This window comes from Convolutriloba macropyga, chromosome 10, assembly GCF_964194025.1.
Source record: "Convolutriloba macropyga chromosome 10, txConMacr16.3, whole genome shotgun sequence".
NCBI lineage: Eukaryota > Metazoa > Xenacoelomorpha > Acoela > Convolutidae > Convolutriloba > Convolutriloba macropyga.
In genome coordinates this window covers 44,600,728-44,618,531 of record NC_134477.1, presented here as the reverse complement: position 1 = coordinate 44,618,531, position 17,804 = coordinate 44,600,728, and the positions used below count along the sequence as shown (strand labels likewise).

General features: G+C 34.2%; 1 protein-coding gene across 4 annotated transcripts in view; it reads right to left on the bottom strand.

The window, feature by feature from the left end:
• LOC142348156 (dynein axonemal heavy chain 6-like) overlaps positions 1–17,804 on the bottom strand; it is a 193,017-nt gene that overhangs the window by 35,044 nt on the left and 140,169 nt on the right. For all 4 annotated transcript variants that reach the window (XM_075399367.1, XM_075399369.1, XM_075399370.1 and 1 more), the window contains 8 exons: positions 14,755–14,883; positions 13,999–14,256; positions 10,647–10,742; positions 3,084–3,224; positions 2,211–2,745; positions 1,791–1,954; positions 1,171–1,422; positions 632–882 (listed from right to left, as the gene is read on the bottom strand). In XM_075399367.1, coding sequence (XP_075255482.1) covers positions 632–882; positions 1,171–1,422; positions 1,791–1,954; positions 2,211–2,745; positions 3,084–3,224; positions 10,647–10,742; positions 13,999–14,256; positions 14,755–14,883 — 1,826 coding nt within the window. The remainder of the gene's footprint in view (positions 1–631; positions 883–1,170; positions 1,423–1,790; positions 1,955–2,210; positions 2,746–3,083; positions 3,225–10,646; positions 10,743–13,998; positions 14,257–14,754; positions 14,884–17,804) is intronic.

Below are 17,804 nucleotides of genomic sequence, written 5' to 3'. Positions count from 1 at the left end.
TCTTAAAAGCCTTTTTCAACTTGTTTCTTCGACAAAAATTCCCATTAACCCAAAACGGGTACCCCGTGCAATAACGACGGGAAAAGATTTGAAACTGTTAGGTCTATTTGTGAAGTAACAAGCACTTTATTTACACACCTTTTAATTCTACTACCTTTAAAACTAACTAACATTCAAAAATCATTCCGAGTTTTTTGCACACATGCTAGTCTTTTTTGATAGTTATGTCTAAATTGGTCAAATCAAAAACCACATCCCCGTTGCCGTCTGAGTAGGGATAGTTGAGATCTATGCAAGATACATAGCAACTTCCTCCCGGCCCTCATATTCTGAAGTTACAAAGAAACTGTCAGTTTCTTTGTAAAAGCCCAAATTTAAGGGCCAGGTGAATTAAACCAACTGGGTTTCAGCTCTCCGCCATTGATCTCTCACTAGAGAGATAAAAGGCGGAGAGCTGTAACCCAGTTGGTTTAATTTGAAAAAAATAGGCCTACAAGAAAGGGTACTAATAATTCTTCAAAGTCGTTGACATAGAAAGATCAGCCTCGTGCAGAAGAGTTGAGGTATATAATAAATTGCCTGTAACTTCCACAAAAAACCTTGTTTGTAAATTGTGGAGAGATACACATACCTATTACTCATGCTGTTCAGCAAAGCCGACAAGTTTTCACCTTCATCGTCTGCTCTATCATCACTGAAATTTGACATGGATGCCATACCATCATGTGAAGAAAACGTGTCGTTCACACCCACTGCTGACTGAGAAGAGTCAATGCTGCGTTGGAATATGTTGGCATACCAAGGTAGAGAGAATTGGTACATCACGTCAATTTGGCTCAGATCAGCCAGGACAAAGTATAATATTGCTGCCCTTTTGGCAACCTGAAAAAAGAACATCGTCCACATAGCGAATAAAAATTACCGGAATCAGTATTCAGTAAAAGAGGTAACAAACTCAAGCATTCAAATTTGCCCGCATCTGTCGTAATAGTAGGTTTTTCCCATTATAGTTCGAAAATATTGATAATGCTTGCAAAAAATGGATGACAGAGCATCAATCATTGATAAATCTTCCGTAAATCTTTCCGATACGTGGTTTTTATTGAATTTTAGGTTAGTAAATTCGAGAAAAAAAAACTATTTTTTGATATTCGCTGAACAAAATCTAACCGGCAGATACTGGTCTCGGACTGTCTGAATATGTTCAGCAGTCACTTTAGATATCTCAATGCGCTCTTTGATCTCAGCTGAAATAACTTTGCTCTGCTGGAGAGTTTCGACCAAGTCCTGCTGGTCCAGCAAATGTCCCTCGCTACTTTGGAGGAGTCGCAGAGATTTCCTTTGCAGCTCTCGGATGGTCTCCGTGTCACGTGCGAGGGATTCAAAATTTTCACGCTTCTGTTCTTCAAGTAGTGGCTTCTCCTAAAATACAATAACTTTTAAAAGTTAAAGTTTGCAAAAGAAGCAAATAGTATTTAATATTCCGTTAAGAAAAATCAATTCATTATACTTTTTAATTTTTCTGGTTTTCATCATATAATAAGTTTGGGCTTCATATTGAGATCGCGTTTATTAGAATGTTACTGAATCAGTTTGCTTCGAAATACATGTTCAAATAGATATGATTTCAGTATTTAACAAAAACCATTAAGGAACAAATAAAATATTTACTATTAGCCTGCTGGTAGTTTATTGGGTTTAATAGATTAATTCCAAGTTTATGATTCAATTAAACCTCAATTCATGCAATTAGGAAGTGAACAATTTCAGGAAGAACTGATTGATTTAACCTGTTGAACGACAGTTGAGAGCAGCTGGTCCTGGAGACCTTCAAATGTGACCATGAAGTTGACCAGATTGACCTTGATACACACAGTGGGCAAGTAGTGGGGATTGGAAAGGGCAGTTACCATGTACAGCATGAAATTGGAGTTGAACTCAACTTCACGATCACCTAAACAGAAATAAAAAGGATGATTATTTTTCTTAAGTATATTATACATCACACAGTGTTCGTTTATAATAAACACAAAGAAGAGATATGAAGCTTATATGAAAGATTATAAGATCAATACATACACAACTTAAACAGATCAATAACGGTTGAAAAAGTTAGGGAAAAGAATATTAATAACCTGTAGCCTCCTAGACCTAGACTTCAACAGTAAGTCTTGATCATCGAAACACCAAATAAAGACAATCTGACCTACCTAGAGTAACGACCTCCTGGCCTCCAACAGTCGAAGTCTGTTTCAACAACACAGGTGTCAAACCAGGGTCCACCTCTTCAATAAATCCTTCAATCAAAATCGGGTCTCCAACTCGAAGCGCGTTTTCAAGTGTCCTCAACATATTCGGATCATTCAGTTTGGTCTTCTTCAGCTTCTCTCCTGCCATTTGCGATATCCATTTGACCGCTTGACCTTGAGGGTCAATAATGAGAGGGAAGTGGTAGTTCTTCTTGATAATCAGGGCATTATCAGTGGAATGTGAGTCTTTTGGCAGACCTTCACTGTAAAGCTTCAAAACTTCATGAGGTTGGGAAAGTCCATTTGTTAAAGTAACTCCATCAGTCAGTTTGATTCCATTGTCAACACATGCAGATTTGAATTGGTTCAGGAGTTCGTTTCGCATGCTGGCGTTGAATGCGCCATTAAAAGCAACACCGGCGGCGCAGACTAGAGCGTCGCCAGCTACAAAATCCAGCAAGTGTTCGAACTCGGCGATTGAAGAGATCCACCGATCCTAAAATGGGATACAGTTTGCATTCGGCTGCCATTATATTTAAACCATTTCTCCAAAATTTGAGCCCCTTCTCGATTTTCTACGATTCAATCAGCATTTTTTTGAAGAGCGTAGAGGTTGACGGCTTTTTTGTCCACTGAGTTGGAGACCAAGTAAAAAAATCCTAAAATATTTAGTGATTTTATGATCGACTGTAATGTACGGGTTTACATTGACCGTAAAAAGCACACGCGCGCAATCATATCTGCACTTTTTTGCTAAATGATTCGATGACTAGTTCCTAACACCAGGCTCCAATTATTTTTGTTTGAACATTGACCTACATTTTGTCACATTACCTTTTCCCCAGCCAGTGCATCTGTGAGAAGTGATGCTCTTGCAATCCTTTTATGAGAGAGAACCTTCTCCAGTTTCAGATTCTCCACCTTCTGCACCATGCCTTCATACGCATCTTGCAACATTTTCATGTGGTCTTGGATCTAAACCAAATAAAAGACTCTATAGCACTCACAGATACAACTTTTTCTGGATAAAATTTTTTGACAATTTGAAAAACATCTAAGCTCTGTTAAATGATTTATTTAATCAACTTAGTGCACACACATTAATTTATTAAAGAAAATTCATACTAAATTGATAAGGGACACCAGAGTCGTGTGTTGAGAGATTATTTTCCAATTTTTAGCAGAATTTGGAAAATTTATCAAATCTTATTCTCCTATTTTTTCTTCTTTTCAACGCCTCAAAAATGTCACAAAAGTGATGTAACGAATGCACTGAAACACATTGTTTCAGTTTAGGATTAAAAAAATATAAAAATATTAACAGCAAATTTATTGCATACATTAAACCTAAACATATGACAAAATATTTACACAATCTCGGTAATCCAATTTTTCTCAACACCAAAAAGCAAAACATTATTCAGAAAAAAATCAGATAAAATAACAAAAAACCAGACACAAAATACAAAAAATAGTTACTAATCGCGCAAAACAAAAATAAAAACCATTTTAAAAAAACCAGTTAGTCATAGCTAAAATTCATCCCAAAAAATGTGGTTATCGCATTCTAGCACAATTCAGCTACATTTTGCGTAAACTCGTTTTGTTCACGATATGCACGATATGGTAATTTTATTCAGCGTTTGCAAATGCTGGTCCAAAGGTTACTATTTCAACATTTCTGTAATTTAATAGCCATTAGCCGATAAACATGCACGGTATATCGCAGAAAAATTGCCGCCATTGATTCCCATAACACCGATTGGGATTGACGGAACAGAAAAACAACGATAAAAATTGATTGTTGTTTAAAAACATTTTTAAATTGCAAAAAGTTTTGATAGCATTTCGTACTTATGCATTTTTTCTGTTCCTCAATGAGATGATGCAGTGGCTAGCATTAATGCCAAAGATATTACAGATAATGACTAAGACTTATAAGAACAAAGTTAAAGTAACGGGCATCTAAAATTGGGTATTATCGGTTCATTCAGTTTCTATTTTGCTTTTGTTTTTCGATACTGATTCCGTTGACTTTAGATTACTTCGCTGAGCAACTGATGTTTAAAAGCACTATGAATACATTGAGCGAATTAAATTATTTTGGAAAAGGCAAAAAGATATCGTGCAAAATGCTAAAAACGCTGTTAAACAAAGTAAAGCGAAGCAAACTTTTGATAGGTCAAACCAATAATTAGCAGTTTAGGTTCAGACACATCTCAAAGAAATTTCATGGACTAAACAAAAAAGAGAACCACTTAGAAAAAATGAGACCAAAAAAAATTTTGAAAAATAGTTTAAAAAACACTAGCGAGAAAGCGACTCACTACCGCCCCAAAACAACTAAAATTCTTTAAATTAAACAAAAATATGACTGCATTATAAGCCGGCTGAGAAGATGAGGACTAATAAAGAGAATATTATTGGCTTTGTCGTGGTTTTTAGAAAAAAACAGAGTTAAATTTGAATCTAATTTTTTTTCAAGGGCAGCCATTTGAACCTTGACTTTGCTTCTGTTCTCGTTACTTTCCTGCAAAGTATATATGAGACTTGTGGATTGGTCTCTGGGCAAGTAATGATCTAATACTGTTGCCTGGAAAAAATATATAGATTTACTTAGACCTTCTGAAGTCAGGGCAACCAGAATTGAGAATCAGTGACAACATATAGATCGAAATAAAGCAAAATTTGCAAAAAATATTAAAATATTAATGAAAACTAAAGATTCTGAAACCAGGCGTTTTTAATAAAATTTTAAAAATTACGAATATTTCTCATTTTTAAAGTTTTTGTCTTGTTACTGATTCTCAACCCTAATAGGGTCTCATTGAATTTCCAAGAAGCTCTAAACAAACCTACAATTTTGTCAAATAACAGAGTAAGCTATTTATTACATTGAGGCTAATGCTTTCGTAGATATTCTTTTAAAAGTTTTTTGTAATTTGGTTTTTTTTTGTAATTTTACCTCAGTATTTAGACATATTAAAAGTTTCCACAGTAATAAAGTTTCCACAGTAAACGTTAATGTTTCTAATGTTTTTGTCTTGTTATTGATTCTCAACCCTAATAGGGTCTCATTGAATTTCTAAGAAGCTCTAAACAAACCCACTATTTTATCAAATAACAGAGTACGCAATTTATCACATTGAGGCTAATGCTGTCGTAGATATTCTTTTAAAAAGTTTTTTGTAATTTAGTTTTTTTTTTTGTAATTTTACCCCAGTATTTAGCCTTATTAAAAGTTTCCACAGTAATAAAGTTTCCACAGTAAAAGTTAATGTTTTTAATGTTTTTGTCTTGTTACTGATTCTCAACCCTAATAGAGTCTCATTGAATTTCTAAGAAGCTGTAAACAAACCTACTATTTTATCAAATAACAGAATACGCTATTTATTACATTGAGGCTAATGCTTTCGTAGATATTCTTTTAAAAGTTTTTTGTAATATAGTTTTTTTGTAATTTTCCTCAGTATTTAGCCTTATTAAAAGGTTCCACAGTAAACGTTACCACAGTAACAAGCCGTATTAATAGTTATTATTTTTCATGACTGTAACACAAATAGTTGTCAAACAAAAATAAAAGAATTTTGAATTTTGGCCAACTTTTGTTCATAATTTTGTCTTGGCCTTTAATTTCATTAATTAAAGTCTTCAAAGTTAAACTGAAACATATTTGAAAAAAAGTTCAGTAGTTTTCAGTTGAAACAAAATTGATTTTTTCGGCAGGTCGCATGAAGAATATTAATTAACGCTATTTGATTTCGTAAAATCTTTAAAAAATTTTAAAATTTAACATCAACTGTTTTCTTTCCTACTGTTTTATAACTCAGATTGATTGTTCTCAACTCCGATTGGTAAATTACTAATGAATCTAAACATATTTCGTTTAGAAGGCAGCTAATCTTAATTTGGTTGTCTTTATTCCAGCGCGGTGACCAATTTTTCTTTCTTCATTTTCTTTATTTTATCAGAAAATCAGGAAACGGTCATTTCTCCTAAACTAGAAGAGTTAGAAGAGTCAAGGAATCAGGGCCTAGAATGGGTTTACATTAGGATGCAAGAAGGGATCAGAAAAAGGAAAATCTAAGGACCAAATATATGTCTAAACAATTCCTCATTTTGTATCAAAATCTTCCTTAATGTTCTGAGAAATTTATTTTCAAGATAAGAAAAGATTTAAATTTGAATCTGAGAAAATTATTTTCAAGATACTTGCACAATTAAAATCACTTGTGAGATTGTTGCTTTTCCTTTGTATGTTGTACAATTTGATACCTCTGTAGGAAATTGTTTTCCTCTCAAATTTTCATTTTAACAGAAATTTTTGAAGATCTATGACAGACCGTTTTGTCGGTTTTTCTTGTTTAAAGTGAAACAAGTTGAGCAAATAGGTTTCACAATGATGGTTGTTGATTGATTTTAGCACAAATTGAAGTTAGTCGTAGATGAAAAATCAGTACACAGTTAAGAGGTTGTTTTGGCGGAAAATATCATCCGAATGATTACTTCTTTTCCAGAAAAATATCAATTTCAAATCTTCTTTCTGCGAAACAAGTATTGGCATTAAAGATGAATAACTACAACTGCCATATACTAAAAGTCAGTACTATACGATCAGATTGATGTTCCTTCGATAATAGTTCATGATTTGTTTACCGGGAACATGATGTCTTAACTTTGCGACCCAGTCGCATTGTTTACTTAATTTGGAGCAAACAAAATCGATGTGTGGTTTGAAGGATAATTTTGAATTTAACAAAACGCCAAGATAATTACAAACTGGTTCTACTAAAACACAATAGCCACCAAGCTTCAAGCTCATACTGAAAACAATTGATGCAATATTTAATTGAACTGTTTTTTAAAGTTAACATCTAATTTGTTCGCAGTTGGCAATTTACTTACTATTTCAAGATCTTTTTGTTTAGCATTGTTGACTTTACCAATAGCAAGAACATTTCCGTCATCCGCTAGGAGAATAACTGCTGTTGTTTTACAACTCTGCGGAAAATCATTTAAATAGATTAGAAACAAAAGTGGTCCAAGAACTAATGCCTGGGGTACACCGCAGGGGATATTCTTCCAGAAAGAAGAAAAAACGTTAACAACACCACGTTGCTGTCTATCTAATACATATAATGTAAACCACTCCAATTCAATTCCTCGAATGCCTATAGCTTCACGTTTTAAGAGAAAGATGTCGAGTTCAATGGTGTCGAAAGCTTTTTGGAGATCGAGGAAGAAACTCACAACAGATCCTTTAGTTACGTTGAGACAAACCTTTTCCGTAAATTAAGCCAGGGCATCAAATCTTCTATGTTGTTTTCGAAAACCAAACTGTTAGCAAAACAGAAATTGGAATTTTTTATGGAAGTTATAAACTATGTTGAACATTGCCTTCTCGAATATCTTACTCTAAACATTTAGCAGACATTGTTCTACAATTATTTTCAATAGATCTGCAACCACTCTTGTGAAGATGAATAACCTTAACTTTTTAGGAAGGATTCGAAATCTGCACTCCTTAAAGCATCTGTCTATGAGATCGGTAAGAAACTCCAGAGTTACCGGTGATGTAATTTTTTTAAAAAGAATATTAGGAACATCGTCGTCAGCAAAGGAAAACTTGATATCCATTTTATCAGTAATTGAGTTGAGTTCACCACAGTTCAAGAATTGAGTTGAGTTCAGGAAATTGTTCTCAGCAGATACATTGACTTAACTGAAGTTTTTAATCGCCGCAACTCAACTTGCGGAATATTTTTTTATAAATTGGGTCCAATTGAGCTAAAGAAACCAGAACTGGTATATAATAGTGATGATGTTGTTTGTCACACAGATTATAAAAAAAGTTGTAAAATTTTATTTGAGACTCCAATTAAGATTTAAAATTGTTATATAAAAATGATCTATTGGCTTGCTTTAACTCTTTTCCAAACCTTTTCCTAACAAAAACGTTCGAGGTAGTAAAGTTTGCTATTATTTTGATTCCAAAGACAATGAGCTTCGTTTCTTGTTGTTCTAAGATTTTTCAGCATATTTGAGAACCTTTTAGGCGTCTTTATTTGACGCCCAACTTTTTGTTTAATTACCGCAAGGATGCTGTTGATCCTTTGAATACTTTGGTTGAACAAATAGAAAGACTCATTTTACAAAGGGAGCATTGGCGATTGCAACAAAAATCAAGCACAACTCATCTTAATTCTATCAGATCAGCGCTCACTTTTTCCTTGTTTCGTAAAACCAAACTATCACGCAAAAAGGAAGTCGAACAAATTGTTTGCGATCTATTAGGGAGCTTCAGACTGATTGGCTAGTGATCTGAAAAACTGTTTTTCTTCAACACCTCAATTGTTAGTTGTCTAAAATATCGATAAATGAAAAGATCCAAGCACGTTGATGAAGAATCAGTGACACGAGTCGGAATGCTTTTCGACAAATGAAATGAGTCAAGGCTGACAACATTTGAGTATTTATTATCTATCGAATTGTTCGCTAAAGTGATTATATTGAAACTCCTAGTAGGAATAAAAGGCTCATCAGCTGAGGTGCTATCTTCAAGTAAAGAATCTAGTTCTTCAACAAAGTCCAATTTATTTTTGTCTCGGATTGACGCATGTAACAGCTATGAGCAGTTTAGGACCTCTGAAATCTAAGCGACAATCGCCCACTCTGCTAGGTTAGTGCTATACTCTTTCAAACTTTTAACGCCCTCGCGGGCTTGAATCGTCACACGACACGACCTCATCTCCTCTTTGCTTTTGATTAGATAGCTCGTGCAGCGACGCTATATTTAAACATTTGGATCATCGTGATTGGATAACCATATTTCTGTAAAGCAAAAAATTGTCGGAGGAGACTCATGACTTAATAAAAGCGCTTCAATCTAAGTGAGCTTTAAGAGATCTAACATTAACACTTAAAACTGACACAAAATCGGAGGGATTATTTGAAGAGTGAGTAAAGTCGGATGACTGATCAAAGAGGTTATACGCGATAATTTATCGACGAATACAATAAAACCCGTCCTCAATATCATATTGCCGATCATTTTAAACTTGACTGATCTCGGGTTAGATTTTTAAGTGAGTACAAAGGTCAGTATATTGATTTGTGCACTCACTTATAAAAATAAATGGAGACTATTAGTAGTAATAATATACTTCAATTACCTTTCACGGGTTGAAACAAAAATGAGCATACGAATAAGAACAGAGCAAATAAATCCTTATAAACATATTAAAAAGAAGTGAAATCTATTTGAAATCTGGCTGAAATTAAATAGAAGCAACACAGGTTTAATGATAATGAAGCTTTTACCTATAAAATACTGCCTGCAATTTTGTTGAAAAAAGAAATAGAGGCTGATTTCTGGATCTCAATTTTGTTGTTTGGTTACAAATAACTTTTTACATGATATTTTTTTCTACCTTTCAAATCGTTTGTTCTTTTTTAAGAGTTCTACACGTCTTTTTCGTATACAAGACTGTTTTATTAAGAATCTCTCATAATTATGAAAAAAAATTCTTTGTAAATTTTGAACGATGGTGGACAATTCGGCGAAAAAAAATGTGCATGAGCGAGTTCGGAACATTATGTGTTTAAGAAGCACATGAGCGAGGCCTCTTGTTCTTCTACGAGTCGTAAAAACACAGATCTTCAATACAATAAAATTTCTTCGGTTTGTAACAGAGCGCACAAAAAGAGCAGCTGTTTGAGTAGTAGACGGCGGTGAGTAAAAATTTGACCTAATCGGCCCACACCAGTGCCGTTAAAGATTGCAAATATCTTTTGAAAAAATTTTAGAGTAGTTTTCTTCATGCAATATTCAACGTTCATGCATGTTTTAGCAAATCAGCGTAGCTGAGTGGATCCAAAGTTTGCTCTATTTCAATTCTGCCATTAAAAGTGAACATTAAAACTTAGGGTATTTTTTAGTAGAATAATATTAATTAACTCCTCTTTCGAAATTTACGAGTACTGCGAATTGGACGCGCCCAACAGAAGCCCAATGCAAAGCTAATTTCATCAGTGCAAGCTGACAGATTCACTCCAAAAATAATTGAGAAGTCCGGATGATCAGAAAATTTATTCTCAACTAAATTAACTATGCTTTGATGAAAAACAATTCTTGAGATTTCCCCGAAGGACAACAAATTTATTAGAGTACCACAAGAGTTGTGTACTATTTTACTAGAGTACGGGTTTATCTTATATAGGCGGTGTGAATAAAGTAGAACATTACCCTTAGCATGAAACAAGCCTTGCTGCAATCACTAGGCCGCAAGCCCAGGTGTCAGGGCTTTAATTTCCCTGGGTTGCTAAGGTTTATGTTATATCATATACTTGTTACCAATCAGTTACATCACAAATGATGTTCAACATATCGCAGCTAACCAATTTAAGTGACTTCTGTTTCCGTTGCAGATTCTTTTCAGCCAATGAGAGGGCCTCCTTTGCTTCTTTCACTCTCGCTTGTTTCGGCTGCACCATCTAAACGACCAAAGCAACTTTTGCAATGTATAAACAAGTACTGTCTCGTAGAATTTCAAACAAAAGAGGACCCTCAAAAGTTATCAGACATGTAAAAGAACAAGAACGACTTCTCGCATTCGCGTTAACTTCTATAGCCCATAGAACAAAGCTGCCTCCCGAGCGATCATTTTGAGCGAAACACTTTTCAAATCTTTAATATGCAAATATAGGCATTTTGATAATGATTAGCATGTCTGGAGTTTTCCAAACGTTTGCTTACGTTCTGTCGTATTATTAATAAAGAGACTTTCAAAATGTACAATGAGTTTTGTTAGACAAAAATGCTTTCCATAACAGATTGACCACAAAAAAACTAAGAACAGGTCGTACAGTTTTTCAATAAAAAAGGCTAATCATTAAATTTTCAATGACAATGATTTACACCCACTTTTGTTTTTGATTTGTTACCAAAAATTCGTAAACCTTGTTGAAACTAAATGAATTGAAACTGAAACGGTAACAGGAGGATTCAAAAACAATAACGATTTCTCCCTCTCATCTCGCGGATCTAAAAGAAATTTGGCTGATTCCTACATCCGAAGCCACTATCGTCCACTCAACCACGTGACAAGCAACAACAATCATTTAACGCCAAACCACTTCCTGCTCAGCAGATTCTTCTGTAACATTTCTGTTCAACCAGACAGTGATATCGAAAACTTCTGTGTAGACACAAGCAGTTGGAGCAAAGGCTCCAGCAAAACAGGAAGAGGCTACTGGCCGATTATGTTCTTTCGCTGAACATAAGACCACCAGTTGACATCTCCCGAAGCAGTTTTGAATGCGAATGACGATGTTTGACTTCTTGAGCAGTTTACTCCAAGAGAAATCGGGCCAATAGGACAAGGCAAACGGATTTCGATTGGCACGGATAATATAGTAACATCATTTGAACTGAATACCACGTTAGGTAATTCAATTAACGCCGGGGTTAAACTATACGTGTTAACTCCAAACGAACTAGCAGATTAGGTTTAGGTTTTCTGGCCCCTGAGATGTTAATGCTAATCATAAACTTCCTCGGCGTCATTGGTTTACAGCCACTTTTGTTTCTGATGAGCTACCGAAAACATGTTAGCGGATTAAAACCAGAAATAAAGTTAAAATGAAAGGTTTAACTATAGTCCATAAAAAATATGTGCAAAAACACAAACTGAATTCATACAAAACGAACAATAAGTCAACAACCCATGGGCGCCAAGAACTATAACAGTATAAACAGAAACTTCATTTTCAATTTATTCAAGTTTATCAGCCGTATAAAAATTTACAAGAATTTTATTCAGAAAAAAAACATATTTCTACAACTTACATCAAAACTCTGCATAATTGTTACGGTCTCCGCTTTTATCAGTTATTAGGAGTGTTAACGTGGTTTAATAAAATACAGCTCTCGTAGTTTCGGGCGACATTTAGGCCAACGTAGCTTTAAAAAAAATTCATAAGTCATCATCAAATCAGCTATTATAACTTAATTTTCATTTCCTTTTTTCACCGGATCTACCATTCAAAATCTACGGCAAGGATTTTTCTAGAATAACATAGCACTACTGGGTTTGCCTGCTTCTCTTGTTCTTCCTCAGAGGAAACTTATAATTTTCCTATATTTCGCGGATCAATTATGTTTCCCTGGGTTCCTTTTGCACCAACCTCCAAATTATATGTTTTTGCATAGCACTTCACTGTGTAAAAATATTGGGTGAACTTGGGCGCATCGAAGTTAACAGTCACTAAAATGGGTGTCGATACAAAACAGATGCTGTTTCTGTATTATTGTCTCACAAACATCTGCTTTTATACTGATGAAATAGCATGTTCTATAAACTACGAAGCAGTTCTAAAGAGCCTTTATTTCAACTCTCTCGGCGCCAATAGAAAATATTAAAAAACGGGAACAGGCCAACACTCCATAATCCTAAACCTCATAGAGACAATAAAATTGCAAAGTCAGAATTGCAATAAAAACAAAGAACAGCTTAAACATTTGATAAAAGTTTATTTTCCCATTATTACGATTATAAAACGAACGTTTGATTTATAGCAGATCTAAAAGACAAGTTTTTTACTTGTCAATTACACATACAAATTTTTCATTTAAATTCATATTTTTGGTTTTCTTAAAATGTACGCCAAAGCCAAGAGTTACAGGATTCGCAAATAACATCAAAGCTCCCAGATCTAACCAAGCTACTTTTTTATGAAGTGATATAGCTAGTAGCTTTGTAGCTGCATCTAACATACACCCACTTATATAGGGGCCACAAAGGGCATAGACAAATAAGGGGATCTGAGTACCAATACTTTCCAGGATTTCATCCAAGCCTTACACTTCCAATTTTTTCTCTCAAAATGGTGCATGATTGTCGTTATCTTCTAATTTTATCAGTCGTTAAGTTTTTTAGATTAATTTGCAATTATCTGAGATTAATATCTGTGGGAACAATTTGCACTAGCTTAGACAAAAAATTTAATAATTCAGCGGCAAATAAAAATAAACGAATATTTATATATTTTCCAGCAGGATGGCAACCAAAATTATCTATTTCTTCTAATATTACTCTGATTCTTTAGATGCAACATGTTACCGGAATTCTGTGGGATTTAATTCATTTTACCTTCATCAACTTTATCAACCATTTGAACGTCGATCAAATTTAGGGCAGCAATCTTTTTTAAAATAAACGAATATTTATATATTTTCCAGCAGGATGGCAACCAAAATTATCTATTTCTTCTAATATTACTCTGATTCTTTAGATGCAACATGTTACCGGAATTCTGTGGGATTTAATTCATTTTACCTTCATCAACTTTATCAACCATTTGAACGTCGATCAAATTTTAGGCAGCAATCTTTTTTAAAAATCTTCCTCCAGTAATTTTCTCTGCATTTGGATTGTGAATGAATTTATTATTATAAAGAGCAAAAGATCGTCGCAAACGGAGTACAAGTTGAAAATTTTATTGAAAATTGGTTTTTTTGAATCGCTGCAAGATACGACTTGCGTTACCTCTTTTTCAGCTAATTTTAAGTCATGTTCTGACTTTTTAATCAATCAAACTTTGTTATGAGTTAATGTAGCTCGTACGCTTTGGGGCCACATATAATATACACCAATATACACAATATATACTAAGTGGGGGTAGTCACAAATAGAAAAAGATACGTTTTTCAAACCCCAAAGCAATTATGAAAACCTAATGTGAAGTTTACCTTGATAACTCTGTAATGACTTTCCATAGCCAATACCCAATTGCAGATGGACATACAGGCCAATGATACTTTCTTCACATTTTCGGGGGTAAAATCTAAACTTCGTGTGTACTTTTCCAGGTTTTTAAACACCCTGTCTGGCAATTTGTTACTGTCCAGTGCAACCAATTGGTCCACAAATCCAGGGTCACCCAGAAGTAGTTTTGCTGTGGGCCAGTTGGGAGTTTTTTGAAGGAGACAGCAAACTGCACTCATAACCTTGAAATAATTGCCTGATGTAGAAACTGATCATTATTTCCTATAACCAAAAATGATCTATGTTTTTAAAGTAGAGGTGGTCATTTTATGCAAGCAAACAATGATGTTATATTAGAGTTTCCCTCTGGTACAAGCTTAATTGTATGAAAAGTAAGCTAGAAATATCAACTAACAAAACTGCAACGTATAACATCAGGTGGAACATTTGGTCTCGATATAAACAAAAGCTACAAAACATTAGATTAGATTAGATTTGAATTTCCAAACTCTGAATAAAAAGTACACTGCATTGGTACAATCAGCGCTTGAGACACATTCAAATAGGTCGAAAACAGTCTAGTAATCTCTTTCCAAGAACATTGAACGAAATGAAGCATAAACTGAAGAGTTATTTTACTGACCCTTAGTTTCTTTAGATTGTTTTAAGAGGAATTCGTTTCCTAGTATGTAATTATAGATCATTGTAAAATATTCTGATCTATAGGAATGATAGTTTACCTTGAGCACCAACACTGGAGGATTGTTGTAGACTCTGACCTCTGAAATGTCCGTTTTGTTCAGCTGGTCCAGAGATTGGATAGCTGCTTGCAGTTTGGGTTCCACTGCGTCTAACTCCGCTTTCGCTTGCTAGAACAGAGGAGCTTGTTAGTAGACTGATTTTCTCGTTCAAAGTTCCTATACATTTAATTACAAACACTATTTTTTGTTCCCTTGTTACTTATTTTGCACATAGGGTTTTTTCAAATTCGATTTTCAACTGCTTTGGGTAACAACAGAATTATTTTTTTGATTATCATTCGATAAACAAATTTTAGATCCGCAATCTTTTCAAAACCAAGCATAGTTGGCGTAAACGCTCTGTCGTGGAAGCCCAGAAGTCGGTTGGAAAAATTGAGTAACTATTGAAAGGGTTTTATTAAATCATGGCTTAGCTACCGAATCAAATCGTTGTTGCTATCACTTGTGTTTATTTCCATTTTTGTCATTGTCAATTTTGCGGGAGTTTTTAAAGGCACTATCTTGTTGGTAACACGCTCTATACTGTACCAATGAGACTATTTTGACCGAAAGGGTCAAAGAAGAAATATATTTCTCTACACAGTGGCATTGTTCTAATGGTGACTTTAAATCTAGTCAGTTATCTGTCTGCCTTTGATCATCTTTTCTACATGGTCTAGAGATCCCTTGATTAGTCTTGCAAAAAGAATTGGCATGCGTCACGCTGACTTCAATCATGTTTCCGGACGTCAGCTGTCGACATTATCAAAATCTAGACCCTACAATTATATCCAATCCTATACGCACGATAGCTTCACGTGCATTTCGTTTTTAAGCGATAAGTTATTAACAAAAAGACATAGCCTCTAAAGATGCTTTTGTGTTTCAATTCATGTTCTTCGCTCTTTTTTCTTGGCATGCATTTTGACAAAATTACCCGTTTCTGTTTCTTATTGCACAGTAAATGGTCAAAAGAAACTTTCATCGATACTACTGAATTCGAAATGCCTGAAACTTCAAATAAGTTTGCCATCCTGGTTACTTTTTCGGGGCCACACTGCCGACCAAAAAACTTCCTTCTGGTACAGTTAATCTTCAAACCGAGTACTATAAACAGCACTATCCTTTAACAAGGAGGCTCGCTAATGTGCGTATGCGCATAATGTTCCGACCCCGCTCATCCACATTCTTGACTTAATTGGCTACCAAATGATGAAGAGATAGAAAACTTTCAAAAACGCATCGTTCAATATACAACCAATAAAATATAATAAATCCACGCTAGAGGGCCGATGAAAGTTGTTGATAATAGGACTATTAGAAGGGAAAACAATAAAAATCGAACAACAAACATTATTTACGACCAAAACAACTTGGTGTCTATAGCAGAAAAAATCACAACAAAATCAAACTCTCATCAGATAAAAACCAAAAGAAAACAATTTAACCTATGATTCATTAGAAATATACGGGACCTGTCGCCAATGCTACTGGTTAACAGGTCAAAAAATGAGCAAACAGGTGCGAAGTTCACAAATACTTTCCCATTTTTGAAAACAATTAGTTTCACAGTTATTAATGTCATTAGATATCAACTGAAACCACTAAAATGTTCATTTATTTCTACATAGAAAGCAATAAAGGCATGTCATTATCCAAAAACTGATTGCGCAAAATTTCAAAGCCAATAAAATCAACGATTTTTGTTATAATTTAAAAAGAATCCAAAAATACTTTGAAATGTACAAATAGATAAAAATCTAATATTTTATGAAATCTCGTAGTAATGGTAGTAACAAAGACAAGAAACAAATGTTTGAAGCTAAAACCGTTATAAAGATTAAGTTATAGCTCACTGGAAAGGGGTTGTGACCTGTTTTTACAGGGATTGAGCTACAAATCGACCGAAAAACTATTTAAAAAAGACGAAGCTCCAAAATCAAATTTATTTTTAAAAACATATTTTCAAAAGTCATAGCAAACTTAGAGTTACAACAACAGGCGATGGATTAAGTTTCAGCATCTCAGCGAGCCAACTGAGTCTGTTTATAATGAGACTAAGTCACGGGCCCACAAAGAAACAAATAGATAAAGAAGCCAAAACTTCAAACAATTTTACGACATTACACTGTTCAAGGCACCATAAATATAAGAAACTACCTGAAAGAACTGTAAAAAATCATTTTACTTTCATTTTAACAAAAACGGCTCTTCTTTATTAAAGGACTACTTGGACATGACAACAAGAAGAAACCCAAAAATTGAACAGGATAGAAAACTTATGCAATCAGTCAAAACGTATGAACAAGAGCAAAAAATGTTTTAATCAACAAAATTAATTGGGACTACCAATGAATGAGATTGAGTAACATGATGACAAAAAAAGCAAAAAGGAGACAGATGAAAAAAAAACTTTTTTTAAATTTAATTTGGAAGTCATTGAAAGAAACAGCTATAAATTGAAATCTTTCACTAGATTGAGTTATACCTCCTGGGGAAGCAATTAAGATCTACTGCTATCGGCTATATGACGCACAACAACGAAAAAAAGACCAATATAGGCGAAATAAAAAAGAAGTTTTGCGAGATAACTGTGTCGCAGCCCAAAAAGCATAAACTATTCCACCAAAACAATTAACCTATCCAGATACGCCTTTTCTAATCATTCTGCTTTTTCTCTAATATGCCTTTGTTTAAATGGATTTGTGATCTATGTGATAATTTGACGAGGAAACAAAAAGAACTCATAAAATATGCAATTATGATCAAAAATAAAAGAAAAACAGTAAACGCATAGTGCCAAAATAGAGAAACAATTAGTTGAATATAAAACCGTTACCGACATAAATCTAAAAATCACTGGAAGTCAGTTTCTGCCTGTTTTTATTGCGACTACGCTCGAAGTTGAAAGAAATAAGATAAAATAGCGGCAAAGTTTAAAAGTTCACCATTATTTTCTCAAAACAAATATATTCAAAGTCATAACAGACATCAGATAACAAAAGACAAAAATGTCTAGGTTCACTTCTAAAAACTAATTATTTTGATGA